The 21,674-nt window shown below is 38.2% G+C and overlaps 2 protein-coding genes across 2 annotated transcripts in view; one reads left to right on the forward strand and one right to left on the reverse strand.

Moving 5' to 3' along the window:
- Nucleotides 1-734: 734 nt before the first annotated feature.
- Nucleotides 735-6,022, reverse strand: cplx3b (complexin 3b). The gene is made up of 3 exons (XM_077713312.1): nucleotides 5,638-6,022; nucleotides 2,422-2,509; nucleotides 735-1,115 (listed from the first exon to the last, which is right to left on the reverse strand). Exons 1-3 carry the CDS (start codon nucleotides 5,793-5,795, stop codon nucleotides 891-893), a joined length of 471 nt encoding a protein of 156 aa, XP_077569438.1. The 5' UTR covers nucleotides 5,796-6,022; the 3' UTR covers nucleotides 735-890.
- Nucleotides 6,023-15,803: 9,781 nt separating this feature from the next.
- The window catches only part of LOC144194321 (uncharacterized), a 107,206-nt gene continuing 101,335 nt past the window's right edge, over nucleotides 15,804-21,674 (forward strand). The window contains exon 1 of the mRNA XM_077713298.1: nucleotides 15,804-16,083. Within this exon, the coding sequence (XP_077569424.1) occupies nucleotides 16,072-16,083 (12 nt within the window). The 5' untranslated portion in view covers nucleotides 15,804-16,071. The remainder of the gene's footprint in view (nucleotides 16,084-21,674) is intronic.

The raw sequence follows: 21,674 nt of genomic DNA on the forward strand, positions 1-21,674 counted from the left end.
CATCATGAAGCGGCGGGGTTAGCATTAACGCCACGAGGTTGATGAGGACACCACTCGACTTGACGACAGCGAATCCACCGGCACGAAACGGTACCACAAAACTAGCTCGGCGTACATACTCACAACATTTAATATCGGAAAGAAAATGTCACATTTGTCGCATTTATACTTTTTTGTTAGCAGCTGTTTTTTATCTATCCTTTTTTTTAAACACTATTTACATATAGTATTTGAATGATACTTTCATTTGCAGCACAAAGACAGTTGTTTTTTTTCTTACCCTGTATCGTATGCTCGCTTTAGGAAAGTGTCGGAAAGCTACGTTTTTTTTATTCAAGAGTTTTGTTTAAAAAACACTCGCGTATTGCACAAAGTAGCTTAACTTTCCTAAAATGACGCATGGCTTTTTTTTGCGCGGACGTTTTGTATTATTTGAAAGGAAATGGTTAAAAAAAGGGGCAGTAAAAGGCTTGGCTTTGTTAAAAGTAGCATCCAGCTAGCTAGTGATGCTAACATTTAAGAAAGTCTTTATTAACGCCGCCATTTTTTTGTTGTGCTTTGTCAAATGCTTGTGTTTGTAAAAGTCATTCCTAATCCCCAAATTGAATTGAATTTTCTTCAAAACAGTTTTTTTTGTCCGTAAAATTAGACACTGTCAAATAAAATAGGAAGAAATTTGACGGAAAGTCCACTAAACCATTTTTGATTAAAAAAAATTGTCCAAAACAACTAGGCTTGGAATAATAGATGGTTTTGTTCCAAAAAACGTATTCAAATGACTTTAAATTTGCGTATTAGTCCAAATAATTGAGCAAAAACCAAAATGGCGTTCATGCTTCCTCCTCCTCCCCACAGGTTAAACTCTATTAGCCCCGCCCCCTAACCCGTTATCACATGAGACTACAGTTTTCCGTTTGCTTCTTGAGGTCTTCAAGTGTAGCTTGGGCTTTGTCTTTCAGCTGGTCCATGTCCACGTTCTGAAGGTTGGACAGCTGGCCCAGCACCGACTGCTTGTGCGCCTCCTCCTGGCCGTCCTCGGCGATCATCTTTGCCAGCTCCGTGGGGAGGTTTACGTCGTCGCCCGCCTGCTGGATTTGGGTCTCATCCAACTCGTTCTGTTATAGTAAACAGTCACGTTTACTATGAGGCTTCAAAAAGGTATGGATTTTTTTTTTGCAACTTCTTAAAAAAATTATGGTTTTCAACATCAAAAAGCATTGTTAATCACTAAAGATAATGTAGTCGCTCAGGGACCTGAGATACACGTTCCTGTCCACGTACAGTTGTACCTCTACTTAAATTAAGTGGTTCCAGAACTTTCTCCGTAACTTGAAAATTTCGTAAGGAGAAGTGTACTTTATATGTAAATTCCCTAATTTGTTCCACAGTCCTCGCAGAACTACCAACTAAACCCTTTAAAATCGATCAAAATGTCCCAATTTTGTATGAAAGATGTGAGGAAACACACAAAAATTAGAGAAAATTATAAGGAAATTATTTAATAATGTCTAAAAGTAAATAAGCATTATTATGGGAGAAGTAATACCCATTTTTGCCTGCCAGATGGCGGCAAGATCCCGTTTTACCATGGCTGAAAGCCGTTCACTTTGTAGTACTACATTTTAGGCTTTTACATGCGCCCTATGTGTGTGTGTGTTTGAAAATATTTGCCGCATTGTAGTTGTACGGCTTTTAATCGCTTAAAAAGGGGAATTGCAATCATTAATAAGGGGAGCATTTAGTCCAAGTGGACAGGTATGAAAGAGAGAATCTTGAAACATGGATAGTGGTTGTTGTGAGACAGCCAATTGGATTGAAATTAATGTTTTATAGTTATTATATGGGATGAAATGAGAGCGCATAAGAGGGTAGCGATGTTATGAAGTGAGAATCAATGCATCTGCGACATTTTCAAAATAAAATAACAGGTAAGGAAATGCATTAACTTTTTGGGGGATTTCGTAACTTGGATTTTTTTCGTATTTCGAGTCACTCATTTGCATATGAAAAAATGTAATCTAAAATTTTTGTTCCTAGAGGCATTTGTAAGTAGAGACATTTGTAAGTAGAGGCATTTGTAAGTAGAGGCATTTGTAAGTAGAGGCATTTGTAAGTAGAGGCATTTGTAAGTAGAGGCATTTGTAAGTAGAGGCATTTGTAAGTAGAGGCATTTGTAAGTAGAGGCATTTGTAAGTAGAGGCATTTGTAAGTAGAGACATTTGTAAGGAGAGGCATGACCATTTTTGCATCAAAGATCATTTATAAAAGCGCATAAATTATCTTTGTGTGTTTGTATTATAACTCACAAGTGCAAATAACAAAAAAGATCATTTAGACATGCGTGTTTTGTGTTTTTGTAAAAATCAAACTGTACACATTTACGTTAACATGACAAAAGCATTCATAGAAATGAATAAATACCTTAGGTAGTCGGTACTTGTCCCGAAAATGACTCCTCACCGTGGCTCGCTCTGCTTTTTTCTGGGCAAAATTCGCCTCTCGTTCTTGTCTGCAATACACATGTCAAATCTTATTTGCATCACTCGTATTACAAGCCCAAAAAAATACTCTACAACGAGATTCAGTGCTAAAACTGATAAGCGTCAATGTTCTTCTTGTAAATTTGATGAAAACCATGAAAATGACCAACAAAAACAGCTGAAAATGATAATGACAGTTTAAAAAATGTGCGATATTTTCCAATTTGTGTACATGCTAAAATAGTCCCACTTTTTAATGGATTTTTTTCAGCCAATTGCAAGGAATTTTGACACATTTTCAATTGTCTTAAATGGACACAGTGACATCAAGGCTCAAAAGGAAAACGACCATCGGGATTTTTAAAAAAAAACAGCATTTATCATAGTTTAGTTTCCAAATTAAGGTCAACTAACATTTATTCCATTAATACTAGAATAGAGAAATTGTCTTATTTGCCAGAAAGCTAAAACAATTGCCGAAAAACACCGTTCACCAAGCCCACACCGATTCTCAGAGGGCGCCGAAGCTAAACCTGGGCTCGGCTTTCACGCCCCAGTTGGCTCTCGCTCGTATCCTCCTTTGGATTGTTTAATTCGCCGAGAGCCACGTGATGCGGCGAGGCAACAAAGCTGACATAATGTCGGCCAGATGTGGCGCGAGAGCTCGCAGACAAAACACGGACGGAATGCGGCTAGGGGGGAATAGCCGTGGCTAGCCCGTAAAGGCTATGGATGCACCAAATGTGTCAACGCAAGGTCGTTTTCTCCCCCTACCGACATGTCTGTCACATTAGGCCCTATAAATTAAAAAAAAAATACAAATAGCTGTTGTCTCCAAGCTAGGGTTACACGACTTCTTTACATGCTAACGTTTAGCTCATAACTCATTACAAAATGACATAGAACTAACAATAAGCCCACTTTTTTCCTTTGTATTAGTTACTAATACTAATCATTAGTGCAAAGAATGATTAAATTATCAAAATGTTTATTAACAGAATTTTCCTTTTACATTATGAACAATATAATATGAACAAGAGAATAACATAAGAACATAAATAAATGTCAATTCATGTTGTCTGCACGTACTAAAACACTGCGCCCCCTAGCGGATAATACAAGAACTACAATTTTTTAAAGAAAATTCATATTTTTTTATACAATGCAGCTTTCTTCCCCATGGCCGTACCAAACCACCAGACGGGCCGGATCCGGCCCGCGGGCCGTATGTTTGACACCACTGGTTTAGCTACTTGGGCTAAAAGGCCTAAGTGTTATAACTAAACAAAATGAAAATACAATTTGATATTTTTTGTGTTTTTCCAGGTTTTTTGATTAACTCAAAACAAAATTTTGTACACAAAAACTTTGATTTCAGGTAAAACAAACAAAAAAACTACTGTTCTGATATTTTTTGGCAATTTTGAGGCTGAATTATTTCAAAATAAAAGCATATGGCGTCTTATGAGTGGTTAGCACATTGGGCTCAGTGTGCTGGGGTCGTGGGTTCATTCCCAGTTCTCACATGTTCTCCTCGGGCTTGTGTGGGTTTTTTCTGGGTACTCCCACACCCCAAAAACATGAGTGCTAGGCTAAGCTAGCTGGTTGAACAATTTAAATTGCCCCTAGCTATGATTGGTTGTTCTTTGTCTTCTTATGCCCTGTGATTGGCTGGCCACCAATTCCAGGTTGTCCCTCGCCTGGTGACCGTAATTAGTCGGGATAAGCTCCAACACCCCCCGCGACCCTTTCTCCAATCAAAAATTTTGAAAATGAATGAACAAAAGCCTTTTTTTAATGAAAACATGAAAAATTATATTATATATTTTGTGCTTTTCCTTCCACTAACCACAAAACAAACAAAAACATATTTTTTAATTTAAATTTGGAATTTCCTTCATTTCTCGGCCGCCATTTTGTCTGCCGTCAACCAAAATTAAATGTCACATGACCAAACCCATCCACTTTCAACACAGCTCATCCTCTTCATGACCGTGGGGTGCCGGAGCCTACCCTTAACTAAACGGATCACTGACCAGAATCCAGAAAAAGATGGATTTTTCTATCTTTAACAACCAAATGATTATTATCCACAACACCAATCTATTTTCCCCTCACTTTTGGCTCTTTTCTGGGTTATTTTTACTCCAATCTTTGGGTGATTCACACACATGACATGACCTTCGTGGCCAGAAAGTTAGGACACGTGATCCGGGATGCGCAAAGCCGCAATTTGACATCAACGATCGATAACTCCCAACTCCATTACCCAGATGACCTTGTGCTCTAGGTGACCTTCACTTAGCAAACTAACATGATACATATACTACCCAACTATAAATCTATTTTTATAGCACTTTCCATTCATACTTCCATTGATTTCTTTCTAAACTTCACTTTTTTCATTACGCATCCACATTTTTTGAACCCAAATTTAGATTTTGTCCACTTCTGACACTTTTATTGTGAAATCTTGGCATGAAAAATGTCATCATCAGTAAATTTTCATGTATTTTTTGGCTTCATTTTTCTCAACTAAAACATTTCATCATCAGTACATTTTGTAAATTTTCATCATTATGCATTTTTTGCTTCATTTTCCTCATTCCCCACAACAAATATCCAAGCATACCCCAATATTAACCACACAATTTCTCAAAAAAAACACAATTTTTCACTCCTCCGAAGTGAATTATTAAAACAATTCCTCTCCCAAATGACCCCAAAAACCAGATTTTCATCACCCTAACTCACACCAGATCCTTCCCAAGACATTTTCCCTCTTTTTGCGCCCTCACAAAAACACCCTATTTTCACGACTATAAGGCGCACCACATTCTAAGGCGCACTGTCAATGAATGACACATTTTAATTGTTTTCCCACACTGGACTATAAGTCGCCCTGTCTATTTTAGACAAAATTTAACACTTTTAAGTGCGCCTTATAGTCATGAAAATACAATACTTGAATACCTCTATGTACCCACTTTACTTCTTCCTCTACTATTCTCTACTTTCTTCATTTAGTCCATTCTTCCCAACACTCGCTGTTTTTTTGACTCCCCTGGAAAATGACAAACGTTTTTCTCCGTTTGTCCTATCGAGTTCTCACTTCATTTATTGTCCTATTCACCCCGAAAATTGAGCTTCCACTTACTTCTCTTCTTCCAACTGTTGCTGGTACTGTTCAAATTCCTCTTGGGTCATCCCCTGTGCCGCCGCGTCCGTCTTCTCGCCTTCGGGTTTCTCTTCCGTCAAGCCGCCCGTCAAGTTCTTCAGCTGGCCTCCCACCACGTGCTTCACCATGAAAGCCATTGTTTAGTCACGGCTTGGGTTTATTTTTTTAAAAAATTGGGAAGGGGTACGGGGCAAGGAGGGGTAGTTCCGCTCCGTAAATGGAGGCCGGCGGCGGCTTTGTGGGGAATCCGCGCGACGAGATGCGCGTAAAAATGCGAAAAGATGGGAGAAGTGATTTCCCGCTGGATGGACGGAGCGAAGAGAAGCGATCAGATTGGACGGGGAGGGGGAGGAGAGGAAAGGGGGAGGATGACGAGCACGCCGTTATGAGTCAACAAGTTTAGTGCTCGTGTCCGCCAATGGCGTGCGCCCGACAGCCACTCAGCCCTCCCTCACTCACGTTAGAGTCAATTTAAATAATGTAAATGAAAAAAATTCATTCATTTGGGCCAAATTTGCACTTTTTAAATACAGTTGTACCTCTACTTACAACATTTTGGTTCCAGAACTTGTTTTGTAACTTGGATTTTTCGTAAATGGTATTTTATATGTTGGAAATTTGCTAATTTCCTCAAAAATGACCTTTAAATAGCATCAAAATGTGCCAATTTTGAATGAAAGATGTGAGAAACAAACAAAAATGAGGGAAAATGGTAGTAAAATGATTTATTAATGTATTAAAATGAAGTACAAGCATGGTAAAACATTCTAATCGTGCAAGCAGGAAGCTAACATTAGCATAAAGCATTAGCATGTACATAAACATACATTTAAATAATTTCAAATTATGAATTCAAAACAAATTAGCTTTATATAAGCTAGTAGTTTTAGACGTCGATAGATAATGCTTCTCATTTGGACCAGAAATTTTAAACAAAGAACAAAGCGGCTTTAACCAAAAACTAAAAACTAAAGAAAAATGTAGAGTTGTTGCTGTAGGACCAATGGGAGGCTAGCTCAGTGTAGGAAGATTTTCAAGCAGGATGCAATGACACCGCGACAATTTCAGAATAAAATAATAGATACGGGAAATGCATTTTTTTGTGGTTTGAATACATGGCAGATTTTTTTTTCTGGGGGAATTGTTATTTTTTTGTAAGTTCATCAAAATATAAAAATCCATGCTTAAACTCGCAAGTGGAAGCTACGCCCCTATTCTCCGCTTGCTTCTAGAACTCAGCACTGAAGTAAAAAATACTACTACTACAATTAATAATAATAATAACGTTTTTTTAAAATAGGGGTGACCCTACTTTGCGTTTTTTTTGTTCATCGCGGCCATGTCTGGTTTACATTAACCGTGATAGTCGAGGGATTACTGTAATAGTAAAATAGTGATCAACAGGCTAAATAGGTTAACATAACAGTTTTTTTCAGATAATTAGAGTTTTAAAAAAGGCTGTCGATGGTCAGTGCAATAAAAAAAATAAATAAAAAAATTAAAATAAAAAAAAAAATAAAAAATTAAAAAAACAAATTAAAATAGAAATAAAAAATAAATTAAAAAAACAAATTAAAATAAAAATAAAAAATACATTAAAAAAACAAATAAAAATAAAAAATAAATTAATAAACAAAATTAAAATTAAAATAAAACAATATATTTATAAATATATGTTTATATGTATAAACTGTACTTGAATATTAATTTCAGGCCCCGTCCAAAAAAAAACCTTGCGACTTATAGTCCGAAAAATACGGTACTTGTCTTAAACACAATATACTACCAAATAAATATACAAAAACGGCAACTTTACACTCAAGAAGGCGCATACATGTTTGACATATAAGCTTGAGTTCCGTTTCAGGAAGACGTTGATGTGTCACGTCGAGGAAATTTGACGAGCCGTCGACATGGCGATGGCGTTGTTTCTCGCAGCTGCATCTGCCCTACTTTCAGAGAAAAAAAAATCAACACATCTGCCGGCTTTTGAGTGTCAACCACCACTGACACATACAAGAAAACTCCCCAAAATATATTTCCAATCCCCACCAAGCCAATGATAATAACACAAATCAAAAATCCGGGTTGAAATAACCCGAATATTCGCCAACAAAAAAGTAACGGCAAGGTCATGTAGTATACAACTCGGACATGGTGTGTCACGTTAGCCAATGAGGTCAGCAGAAGCAGCTGCGTTATTCAAAAACGATGGCGGCGGCGGTGTGACGAAAGCCTCCCGGACGAGCGCGGAAACAACATTACTCCCAGAATCTAAAAATAGAAGCACGTCGAGGCCCCCGCAGCCTCCTGCTCCGCTTTAGCCGTCTTTTCACCGCCCGTTTCCCCCGTTTGACTGACGTCTGCGCTCACGCTGATCTCGGTTAATGGATGTAGAACAAATGCGTCATCATTTCTTTAAAAAATGGCAATCAACTCATGTCTTACCTCCATTCTTGGAATTGTGTTAACAATATTGGATGTCTTATGACGTCGCTAATGAGTCAAAATATGCTAAAGTCTTCAGTGGGAGGCCATCTTGGAAACTTACAAGTGGTTTTTGTTATTTTTTTATTGGGTTTCTTGAGGCAGGGGGTCAGACTATCGTATTTTCTCACATATAAGCCGCCCCGCATATAAGCCGCACCCTTGAAAATCATTGAATTTTACAATTTCTCGCATATAAGCCGCACCTTTGAAGTTGCTTTAAAATCATTGAATTTTAAAATTTCTCGCATATAAGCCGCTCCCTTGGAGTTGCCTTAAAATCATTGTTTTTCACAATTTCTCGCATATAAGCCGCACCCTTGAAATTCCCTTAAAATCATTGAATTGTAAAATTTCTCGCGTATAAGCCGCACCCTTGAAATTGGCTTAAAATCATTGAATTTTACAATTTTTCGCGTATAAGCCACTCCCTTGGAGTTGCCTTAAAATCATTGTTTTTCACAATTTCTTGCATATAAGCCGCACCCTTGAAATTGCCTTAAAATTATTGAATTTTAACATTTCTCAAATAAGCCATACCCTTAAAATTGCCTTAAAATCATTGAATTTTACAATTTCTCACATATAAGCCGCCCCTTGATTCACAATTTTTAAATCCATACTCATGGTTTTAAGGGAGTACAAATGTTTTACTTTGAAGGAAAAATCTTGAGAAAAATCATTTGAGCTAAGCTAATTATTAAGGTCAATATCATAATGAAGCTAGTAATTCATCCAGTAATGGTTGTTTTTTTTACTGCAAAACAGAAAATAACCAAAACATACTCAATGCTAATTTTCCGACCTCTACTGGTGAAAAAGAGTAAAGCAACGCTATAAGTCTTGTGCGCATATAAGCCGTACCCTTGATTCAGTCATTATTGTTAAAAATATGGCTTATATGCGAGAAAATGCGGTCATTTTCTTTGAAAAATAAGACAAAAAAAGCGCAAAAAGTCACCGAACGACAGGAAAAGTGGAAAAACGGTTAATTTGGGAAATTATTCCAACAAAAACAATGCTCAATATCAACCTCTACTAGTTTTTTATGTCTAACCAATCAGAGAGCTGAGCAAATCAAAGCATATTTAAGTGAACCAGCCACTAACCTTTCAAAATAAAAGCAAGCTATGTTCCACCAATGCAGAAATTAGATTTCCTCTCACATATTTTTGGGTTTTACACTAAAATAGCTCTGGAATTATGCAAATTTGAAAAAAAAATTACATTGGAAATAAATAAATTGGCCCCAAATTTGCTTATTTGCATGTTAATGTCATTTTCAATCAAATTCATAGCAAATCTACACATTTTTATCATTTTGTATCTTTAATTTGACTTTGTTTCATTAGAATCTACAATAATATCTCACATCGACAATCATTTATGAGACAATATATCAAATTTGGTCTATGACGACAAGCCTACTTGCGGCACCCCTGCTGATCCACGGCAAAAAGCAAGTGGTTTCCATGGTAACATGTAAAAGAGCTACTTTCCTTTCAACCAGCCTGCGGTGCTTTTCAAGCTGTCAAATCTTCCTAAAGTTCTCGTTTAAGCCTCCAAACGATGACGTGGCGGTGGCTCGACTCGAACATTTTCGCTCGCCAAAACATTGAAAAGAGTCGTTTCCGTTCGGCTCTTTTACGCCAAAGACCAATCAGGGTGTTTGTCGAGGCGGAGAGAACAGCTGCCTCTCGAGATTCACCGTGAACACGCCGCCACCCACCCACGCGTTCCGCCAATCGGGCCTCCGTCGATGGCAGGAAGCGTCAAAAAGACTCATTCAACATAGATCCGCCATTTGATCGTGCAATCACACTTTCTTTATAATCTGTCAACACACATTGTGAATCAATGGAAGCCAATACTTGTAATCATTCGCTTTATGAGGCACTCATTTTTCTCATAGGCCAACATTGGAGTCAGAATTTCAACATCGGCCAATTGCTACCCTTATTAATGATTGCAATTCTACTTATTAAGCCATAAAATAACGTAGAAATTGAATGCGGTACTTAAAAGTCTCAAATTTAATCCAAATTGGACATAGCGCCCAATCAATCAGTGCGCCTTGTGTATGCGCTAAAACTTGCAAGATTGTGTAGATGTCACTGTATGACGCTGATAGCATGACTGTGTGGGTACATTACTTGCTGACACGCTATATTTGAATAATGAAAAGGTGGATTTGTGAAAGGGAAATACACATACGCTTATCATATTTAAATATTAGTAATATTAGCAGTCAATAATGATGTTTTCGTCTGCTACCAGTGACCAGTATGATCCGGATTAGAGCCAAAATGGCTAAAACGAGTTTGTTTTTTCAATAAATGTACTTATAAAAATATAAAATCCCATATAAAAGCTGTTATACAGGTGGACTATGTGGTTAGTGTGTCAGCCTCTCAGCTCATGGGTACTGGGTTCAAATCCAGGTCATGTCCATCTATGTGGAGTTTGGATGTTGCGTGGGTTTACTCCGGGTACTCCGGTTTTATCTCATATCAACAAAAAAGCATGCATGGGAAGCTGATTGGACACTCTAAATTACCCTTAGCTATGAGTGATTGGTTGGTTGTCTCATTGTGCCCTGCGATTGGCTGGCCACTGATTCAGGGTGTACCCCACCTCTGGCCTGAAGATCGCTGGAATAGTCTCCAGCACCCCCTGCGACCCTAAGAATAATAAATGGTCCAGAAAATGAGATGAATTGAAAAGTTGTTAATTTGAAACAATCAAAAAACATAAAATACAAGAAAAATACACCAACTTCTTACTGCCATGACTTCTAAAAAAGTCTTAAGAAGTGAACTTATGACCTTGAAAAAATCCACCAAGTGAGCAGAAAATAACACACAGGGAAGAATGTGTTTTTTTATGGAACCCTAAACCCAAAAGATGGAATTTAATCCGTTTCAACATATGTATTTTAGCACTCCTAGCGGATAACAAGCTCATTTTTACGTTTTGAGCTTTAAAGATCAACAGCTATAACACACACACACATGTGATGCTTTCCTTCCATCATAGCGCCCCCTGTCATCCCTTCATCCCCTCCTTTTTCATCCTCTCCACGTCACGTTTTGGCGTGGATCCCGAGGGCTTCTTCCTCGCAAACCGGGTATCACAAAAGGCCGGGTTTATTTGGAATTAGCGTAGCGGAAAATTCCCTCTTTTTATGACGACATACGCACAAACCTGCTCGTCTGAGTATTAAGAGGAAGACGAGGAGGAGGAGGAGGAGGAGGAAGATTAAGGAATGTGTTGATGATATGAGGCTTTTTTTTAAAGGATTTTAAAATGGCCCTCTTTTGTTTTTTTACGCTAACTTTCTCGCGTCAACGCATCGCTACGTGATGATTAGCGCTCATGTTATTTCCGCTTACGCTAATTGTAACAAGGCGTAACGGGCATGTTATAATCAGATGGGTGCTAGCATGATTATGCTAATTGGGGAAAAGGAGATGTAAATTCCACCAGCTGGGTTGTTGATTGGTCGCCCTGGGGGGAGATGTGTGGTCAACGCTATAGTGGCTAGCATCGGCTAGCATTAGTTAGCCGTTAGCGTCATTGGGAATGACAAATATCTCTTTATCCATGTTAATATGAATTATTTATGAATAGAACTTGTCTGATATATATTATTTAAAAAAAAATAAACTGCTTGTTCTGTCAAGTACTTGCATTGGGACAATATTCATAAATGAAGTTAATACGCTTACCACATGTAGCATGTTTTGCCTGACCATAATTCCATATCTTTAGCATTGTTTTGTTTCATAATTTGCCTGACCATAATTTCATATCTTTAGTATACTTCTGTCTCATAATTTGCCTGACCATAATTTCATATCCTCATATGTTTGTCTCATAATTTGCCTGAACATAATTCCATAATTTTTAGCATACCTTTGTTTCATAATTTGCCTGACCATAATTTCATATATGTAGCATATTTTTGTCTCAATTTTCCTGACCATAATTGCAGATCCTCACATGTTTGTCTCATAATTTGCCTGGCCATAATTCCATAATTTTTAGCATATTTTTGTCTCATAATTTTCCTGACCATAATTCCATAATTTTTAGCATATTTTTGTCTCATAATTTTCCTGTCCATAATTCCATAAATTTTAGCATACCTTTGTCTCATAATTTGCCCAACCATAATTTCATATCATCATCATACCATTATTTCATAATTTTTCTGACCATTATTTCATATCTTTATCATACATTTGTTTCATTTGCCTGACCATAATTCCAAATCTTCATCATACCATTATTTCATAATTTGCCCGACCATAATTCCATAAATTTTATCATACCTTTGTCTCATAACTTGCCTAATCATAATTCCAGATCCTCATCATAACTTTGTCTCATAATTCCATATCCTCATCATAACTTTGTCTCATAATTCCATATCCTCATCATAACTTTGGCCCATAATTTGCCTGACCACAATTCCACATTCTCATCATACCATTATTTCATAATTTGCCCGACCATAATTCCATAAATGTTATCATACCTTTGTCTCATAATTTGCCTGACCATAATTTCATATCCTCATCATACATTTGTCTCATAATTTGTCTTTTCATAATTCCACATCCTCATCAAACCATTATTCCACAATTTGCCTGACCATAATTCCACATCTTCACCCTACCTTCGTCTCCCAATATGCCTGACCAAAATTCCACCCCTCCCCTCCCTAACAGCAGCTGCCCATCATCTCCCAACCTTCCATCTACCACCCAAGCAAACATCATTGACCTGATGTGTGCATACACAGCACTCTGCGGGCTCATTAGAGTCCGTAATCAGTGTAAATTTCCCACGATGCATCTCTCTGTGGGTATCCTCTCAATACATCTTGTCATCTGTTTTTTTCCAGCCGGGAGGTGCGCCTCTAACCTGAATCTCCATCTGTGACTACTTGGGTGACGTGCTCACACAGATACAAACACCTCCATCGCTTTGGGCCCATGTTGCCACATGCGCAGCGTTACATAACTCCGACCCCCACGCTTGTAAACACCCCCCGCCCTCATTTGACGAGGCCAAACGCCACAACCGTTGCCTCACGTGACCCTCGCCGACAGAAATGAGCAAAGGAGGGGTTAAATTGGAGGTCGCAACTCTTTGTCTTTGGCCGTATTATTGTTGCTGTGGCCTTCATTGAGCTTATTTTTCATTTTTCAGGGTCAAGGGGTGCTGGAGCTTATTCCGACTGACCTCAAGAGGAAAACGGGTGATATCCTAGACTGGTCGCCAGTCAGTAATAGGTACGCCATCATAAGCGAGCAAATGAGGGGTTAAAATGGAGGTCGCAACTCTTTGTCTTTGACGTATCGTAGTTGTGGTTGCCTTCATTGAGCGTATTTTTAATATTTCAGGGTCACGGGGTGCTGGAGCTTATCCCAATTGACTTCAAGTGAAAAGCAGATCAAAGCCTAGACTGGTCGCCAGTCAGTAATAGGGTAGATAAACAAGGATTCGGACTCACAATCATACCACCACAGTGTGGGAATCGATCCCACACTTAGAGCAACCAAGTCAGGTGAAGGAACCACTTATCCATTGGATGGCTTTTAAATTATTCAAAATTTTAATAGATAAAAAAATAATAGTTTAAAGACATAGAGCAGTACATATTATTGTTTTTATTTTTCTTTAAAACATGGATATACAGATTAATAATATTTTTTTTAAGAACTAAATGAAAATAAATGTAATACAAATGATTTTTTTTACAAACAGAAATAAGACAATAATAAATAAATTAATAAAGACACATTCAGACAGTACATATTCCCTTTTTTTGTTTTTATTTTTACTTAAAACATGAAAATACTGATTAATAAAATTGTTAACAACTAACTGATAATAAATCTAATACAAATATAGATATATTTTTTACAAACCTGTAAGTATTATTTCATTTTAATAATTTAGCGAGGAATATTGATTTTAAATTATTGAAAATTTCAATAAATTATATAAAGAAAATATTTTCTTCTTTTGTTTTTATTTTTACTTAAAACATAGAAATTGTGGTTAATAATAAAATTGTTAAGAACTCAATGATAATAAATCTAATACAAATTACATATACATATTTTATTACAAACCTGGAAATATTATTTAATTTCCATAATCTTAAATCTTACATTAAGGACTCCAGAAATTAAATTTTAGCGATTAATATTGCTCAAGAGTTGAAAATTTGGGTTTTAATTCGGCTCAAAAACCGGGTTAGGGTTTAAATATTCGGGTTTGAATCCAAAACAAGCCAGAAAACGTGTACATGCCATTGCTCTCTCTCTTCCGTTATTTCCATGCTAAAAATAGTCCTTCCACGTTTGTTTACCATGGTGCAAAGCGCCATGCAAATTGCGTCCTCGCCATTTTGAGGTCGGACATTTTCAAGCTCATATCCGAGTCTCAAAGCCAGGTGTGTTTGATTCCCTACAAAGTTTTGAGTGGTTTTTCAGAGGGTGTGTTTACATCTGAATTTCGATTTATGGAAAAAGGGAAGCAAATTCCGCGTGATTTGCAGACATTACGTAAGATTCGATATTTTGGGAGGCGTCTCGTCAACTTCACTCGATGTTCTTCGTCCTCGCCAAAACAAGCCGAATGACTGTGGTGGCCAAACCCAGTGAAAATGCCTCATAATGCTCGGCTGAATCCAGCCTTTCCCTCCCCCAAGGCAAATTGTGTCATCTACATCCCTGCTGGAGTCCTGATGGCTCCATCTCCCCCAACTTTCCGAGAATTTTTTTTCGCACGCCCAATTCAATTAAGTCGGCGCAATGGGAGCGCTTCGCCCTTTCCTCGTAGCCCAGGGCAAAGGTACGTTTAGCCGGGCGCTAGTCGACCTTTTGGGAGTAAAAGTGAATACATACAGGTTAAACATATATTTTGTCATTAGAAGCAATATGGCCGCCATAACATCTTAAAGTACTGCTGAGAAAATTGTAATTTTTGGCATTAGAAAGTATTCTGCAAAAAAAAAAAAAAAAAAACATGTCAACTTGATTTCAGAAGGGCCGGACCATTTTAGATATAATATTTAGATTATTTTTTTAATAAATGGATTAAAAGAACTGGATTAAAAGCCCTGAATATTCAGTTTTTTATAGATCTAAAACAATGTTTATTTTATCTTTTTTTAAATATATTTTTTAGATTTTACAAAATTATTTTTGAACTAAAAACACAGAAAAATGATTAAGAATTTACAATTATTGATTTAAAAGGGGAAAAGCAGGAAATTGAATATACATCTATACTCTTCATTTTAATTTGATCCTAAAACAGAAAGTCGGCAATCATCCTTTACATTTGCGGTCCACACAAAATGATGCAGCGGGCCAGATTTGGCCCCCGGGCCGTCACTTTGACACGTGATATAGGTAGTGCCGTTGTGATAATGTACACATAATTTTGAACAGATCCAAAACTAAACGATTAATAATTACACATTGCACCTATGAGATTGTAAAATAAGACAAACTGTCGTTAACACATAAAAAACAATGGAATAAAAACGATTTATTCATTTACAAAGAACATCTCACAAACGGTATCATTTTACTGTGAAATTCGTTGAGTGGGAGGTTTCCAGCCAATCAGTGGATGCGATGCAATCACGCTGCGCAGCCAATCACAGCATTGACCGTCCTCACACATGAGGCTAACGCTAACTCAGCTAATGTGTTACGTCGATCCTTCCAAACTAGCGTTAAATAGTGCAAAATGTTCATCTTTTAAGTTGTAATGGCTGTCGGAATATGTAAATAGAAGAACCCGCGTTGAAACGGGGGAAGATCTTTTGTTTTTTGTGTGAGAAACGTCTGTTCTCCAAAACATGCAGCAAAGGTAAAGTAGACTAACTCCAAAACAGACATGAAAACTAAGGTAAGACATTTATTAAGATCTTTTTTTATATTGATATTGCTAATTACATGTTATAGCTAGATCATCTATGGTAGTAAAATAAACCTGGTGATGGCAGAATTGATAATGGCATTTCTAATGTTTCAGGTAAGTTGTCTGTATCCCCAAATATATGTAAATATTTTAAGTGAAATTAATGATCACTAAATATCATGACCACAGTTTGATTTTCCCACAAATCCCAAACGTCAACATGGTTTTTAAAGAAGTATTCTCGTGATTCACATTGAATTGCATTAGATTAGATTAGAGCTACTGCCGCTCGTAGGGCGCCATTTTGGGGAAAATGACGTCATCAATGTTGCGCAGGTGCCATGATGGGAAAAAAATCTCATCGGGTGTGCTTGGAAATGAAAAGAAAAACAATATTTTACTCATTTAAAGCAATTAAACTGGACCGTGGTCGCAAACACGTCATTGTATTAAATGCTCGTATCCCACAGAAATAAAGTATAAAGAAATAAATAAAATATTCAATTTCCAATGAGAAAGTAGTCATTCCAGATTTATTTTTAAAAAAATCTAGCAATACTATAAATACATATGCAAAATGACTAATTAATGATTTCTATTGTGAGTGATAGTGTCAATGAGTGTCCAAAAGACATTTCCTCTTTATAAAAATGGAAAATGAGTGGTTCCTATGATAAATCTATGGTATGCATCCCCACCAAAAAATTAGCTACAATGACAATTATTCATTTAAAGAACACCAAATCGTCACTGAAGCATTGCTTATTTTCCAGGGAATAATTTAGCAACGTTGCTACACCCAGTTTGGCGCAGAGTGCAGTTAGGCAAAAGTTAATTTGTTTAATGTCAAATGATTTGAGCATCCCTCCCTTATTTTGAGCATTTTAACCTCCTAATTAATGAAGATGAGCGTTTTCCCCAAATTAATCAGACCATTACGCAACCAGGCCCAGCAACACAATGCTAAGAGCAGCTTTTGCTATTCAAGCGTCAAAATCCGGAGATAAACATCCCAAACGGGGTAAATGCGAGCAAAAGTGCCCCGGCCATTAAAGCAGTCGGCCATTAAAGCGGAAATAAAACAAAACAAAACAAAAAAAATAGTGCCGGGCAGCATTTTCGACCTCTGGCTGGGATGTTTGCTAACGGCTAACATGCTAACATGATGAATTGACTTAATGAAGACATTATAAACATGCGTTTAACCAAAAGCCAGAAGGAATACATTATTTTTTCCTTCATTTCATTTTCTGAACAGCTTTATCTTCATTAGGATCGCGAGGGTGCTGGAGCCCATCCTAGAGGAAGGGGAAACCTTGATTTTGTGGCCAGCCAATCACAAACACTCATAGATAGGGGCAATTTAGAGTGTCCAATCAGTCTACCATGCATGTATTTGGAATGTGGGAGCAAACCGGAGTACCCGGAGAAAACCTACACAGGCCCGGCGAGAACATGCAAATTCCACACAGGTGGACCGACCTGGATTTGAACCCAGGAACTCCACCGTGAGGCCGCAATAATATTTTCAAAATAAAACCACGTACATGGAAATGCATTTACTTTTTGGGGTATTTTGTAACTTGGATCTTTTTTGTATCTTGAGTCACTCATTTGCATATAGAAATATTTGTAACTTGAATATTTTGTACCTAGAGGCATTTGTAAGGGTGCTCGGACGTTCGGTCGCCGGACGTTTGGTCGCCGGACGTTTGGTCGCCGGACGTTTGGTCGCCGGACGTTTGGTCGCCGGACGTTTGGTCGCCGGACGTTTGGTCGCCGGACGTTTGGTCGCCGGACGTTTGGTCGCCGGACGTTTGGTCGCCGGACGTTTGGTCGCCGGACGTTTGGTCGCCGGACGTTTGGTCGCCGGACGTTTGGTCGCCGGACGTTTGGTCGCCGGACGTTTGGTCGCCGGACGTTTGGTCGCCGGACGTTTGGTCGCCGGACGTTTGGTCGCCGGACGTTTGGTCGCCGGACGTTCGGTCGCCGGACGTTTGGTCGCCGGACGTTCGGTCGCCGGACGTTCGGTCGCCGTACGTTTTGGTCAACGGACGTTTGGTCTCCGGACTTAATCCTGTTAATGATAAAGAGTTTAATATCTAAGAGAGAGAGTTTAATATCTAAGAGAGAGAGTTTAATATCTAAGTACTGTTTAATATCTAGGTACATTTGACCAGTGACCAAAAGACCGGCGACCAAACGACCGGTCACAATTCGTAAGTAGAGGTATAATATATCTTTGTAAGAAAAACTAGAAATGGAATTTCCACCCTCAGACTTTTCTGTCTGCCTGTCATTTTTTATTTTTGTTTCTATCAATAAGCCCACCGAGTGGTCATCTGGGTCTCTCAATGCCCCCCCGGTGGCATGCCGCCGGTCTTTGTTGTATGCACTTTTGAACCAGCGGCCTACTTGACTCGGGGTCTGGGTGAACCTCCACTCGAGGAATTTAATGCATCTAAGACTGGACTCTCATTTCGTGCAATGGGATTTCTTTTTTTGGGTGGTAAACTCTGCAAAGCCCTCTGGGTAAATTCTCTTCACACTTGACGCGGCATGAATTTTAGAACAAACAACTGAGCCGCCCGCACACTGGAACAGACGACGTACAATCAAAAGCACACATGCCCCTTGTCTTTTTGTATTCTTTCATTTTGCTTTTAAGGAAACAAAGAAAAAAATCATTTCATTGTCACTGACAAAAACAACACAGCATGTTTGCCTTTTTATTAAAAAATAATAACAATTGAGTGTGCTCTGCAAAATATTGACAACAATTTAGTCCTTAGCAAAGCAGTTTTTTTATTTAAACAAGACAATGAATGAAAAGACAATGTTGATTAATTTCCAAATAAGAGCTAGAATTGAATTTTTTTCCTGAATGTGTACAAAAATGGAAAATTAATAATGAATTACTTTAGTGTCTAAAGCGGGGGTCGGGTACCTTTTTGACAGATGGAGCCATAAACAATTAATATTTTCTAATGTTATTTCTTGAGAGCCATTCTCACATTTGAATGGTAAAAATACCGTATTTTCATGACTATAAGGCGCACCGCATTATAAGGCGCACCCACAATGAATGAGATTTTTTCCATATATAAGGCGCACTGTATTATAAGGTGCACTGTATTATAAGGCGCACTGTCTATTTTGGAGTAAATTTAAGACTCTTAAGTGCGCCTTATAGTCGTGAAAATATGGTAATTGCTATTGACTTCCAGGTATGAAACACTCACTACTTTACAGTCACCTCTAGACCCAGCCATTGTTGATGTTTTGGATAAAATTTTGCAGTCGGGGAGGAGCTATATGATGGAAGATTTTGTAAATTAATATGGCATCTGCATATTTAACAGTATTGTTTCACTTCAGGCGTTTGTGTTTTTTTTTAATATCCGACTGTGGTGGTTTTTGGTTTTCAGTTTTTTCCATATATAAGGCGCACTGTATTATAAGGCGCACTGTCTATTTTGGATAAAATTTAAGACTTTTAAGTGCGCCTTATAGTCGTGAAAATACGGTACATGAAATGTGTTTTTTTGTGATTTCCCCACTTTTAAAGTACAACAAATCGGAATTCTTTTGACAACATTGTTATACTGTAGCTAATTAATCAATATCAGGGATATCATACACGCAGAAGAGTAATAAAAAAAATGATGGCATTATGGTGCTATGGTGTTTAGTGAAAGTTGTTTTTTTATGCACATTTAAGTCATACCCTCGATTCAGTCATTTTTTTTGTCCAACAAATGCGGCTTATATGCGAGTAAAAACGTTAGAAATTCTTACAATGGTAGCATCGGTAACACACCATCTGCACCTTCTGACAACAACCGAAAAATCAATTGTTGAAGCCAATCGGCGTTGGAATTTTAAGCTTGTTAAGAAGGGCTGTCCCTCCCTTTGAATGTTCACGAAGGCATCATCTGTTCAGCCAGCCTGCCACAAACCGTTACCGCCACGATAAGACACGAGGCGACCGGGCGAGCCTCGCCGTCACGTCGAAGCGATTCGTCATCTTTCAGGCCCTCGCCAACAAACTTTGCGCCGTGGCGTCGCCAAATGGCGGCCAGGCTTCTTCGCCGACTTCAGTGAACAAAATAACAAATGTTGGCACGGTGACGTTTGCTGCCAGTTGGTGTACAGATCGCACAGACTGCCTCACATGTGAATATTTCTACAGAAAATACAGACTAGATCAGGGTTGGGCAAACTTTTGGGCCTGGGGGCCATATTGACTTTAAAAATTTTGACAGATGGGTCAGCACATGATACGATACATATAAAAAAGTGCATCCGTTAACAGTACATATGAAAGATAAACAGGGAAAAAGGACTAAAGTATTAATATACTTATCACTCACCATTAAAGTAAAAAGTACAAAGTCAAGTAAGTAAAGGAATGTATTAAAAATATCAAAATGTCATTTAGATGGGCATGGTCAGCACAAGATACGAAAACATATAAAAAAGTGCATCCGTTAATAGTACATATGAAACAGAAAAAAAGGACTCAAGTATTAACATACTCATCACTCATCATTAAAGTAAAAAGTAAAAAGTAAAAAGTACAAAGTAAAAAGTACCAAGTACCAAGTACCAAGTACCAAGTACCAAGTACCAAGTACCAAGTACCAAGTACCAAGTACAAAGTACAAAGCCACTGGCTTCCGTGTGATGGCGCCATCTTGGGGAAAAAAAAGAAAAAAAAATTGGACAACGTTGGCGGGCCGGATTAAAAAACCTAACGGGCCACATATGGCCCGCGGGCCGTAGTTTGCCCATACTTTTATAATCTTAACAATAGATACTCAATTCAGTTGTCAAAAGTATTAAATACACATTGAATAAAATACATCATGAAATAAAAACAACTTTTCTTACATAATTGCGTTTCAAAATAGCACAAAATGTAAAATACGTCCTAAAAAAACTGTACATATGACCCTTTTTTTGGGTTTATACTCCCATATCTGGACTAGATTGTCCACAGACCGAATTATTCAGGGCCCTTTGCCGATTGGCTCTCCGTGCGACCTTCCAATTTTATCCCAAAATAGAACCAGATTGCTATTTTTCCAGGGAGAACCGGCCAAAACATCCAGAAATAATCTGAGCCAGGCCGCTACACCATGGCGGCGGCCTTTGCCTTCCTTCATGCATGGCCAACAAGCAGTACGCTGGAGGGTGGAAAGGGGAGGTGAAATGTGGCCAGCGCCATGCAAATTCATGCTGACAAGCCGCGCAGAAAAAAACATGTCGCGGCGCCACTCGGGGGTGGACCTTGATATTTCCCAAAGTCAAAAGGCGGCCAACAAGGCCCCGCCGTTTGCCGCCGGCGGGACGCGAAGTCGCATCGTGGCACGGACTACGTGCACAACACTTGACGTCATAGTCAAGAGTCAGAGAGGAACACACTTGTCATTTATAGACGGCTATCTTTAGACCATATATGGTCAAAGCAAGATTTATGTTCATATTTCCACAATGGGCCACAAAAGGATAACTGTTCAAAAGTTATTACCGTATTTTCACGAATATAAGGCGCACTTAAAAGTCTTAAATTTTCT

The sequence above is a fragment of the Stigmatopora nigra genome, chromosome 3 (genome assembly GCF_051989575.1).
Source record: "Stigmatopora nigra isolate UIUO_SnigA chromosome 3, RoL_Snig_1.1, whole genome shotgun sequence".
Taxonomy (NCBI): domain Eukaryota; kingdom Metazoa; phylum Chordata; class Actinopteri; order Syngnathiformes; family Syngnathidae; genus Stigmatopora; species Stigmatopora nigra.

Coding starts and splice junctions, on each gene's coding strand:
- cplx3b (XM_077713312.1), bottom strand. CDS start 5,795: ATGGCTTTCATGGTGAAGCACGTGGTGGGAGGCCAGCTGAAGAACTTG. Junction 2,510..5,637: donor CAACAGTTGGAAGAAGAGAA/GTAAGTGGAAGC, acceptor TGTGTATTGCAG/ACAAGAACGAGAGGCGAATT. Junction 1,116..2,421: donor ACAAGTACCGACTACCTAAG/GTATTTATTCAT, acceptor TTACTATAACAG/AACGAGTTGGATGAGACCCA.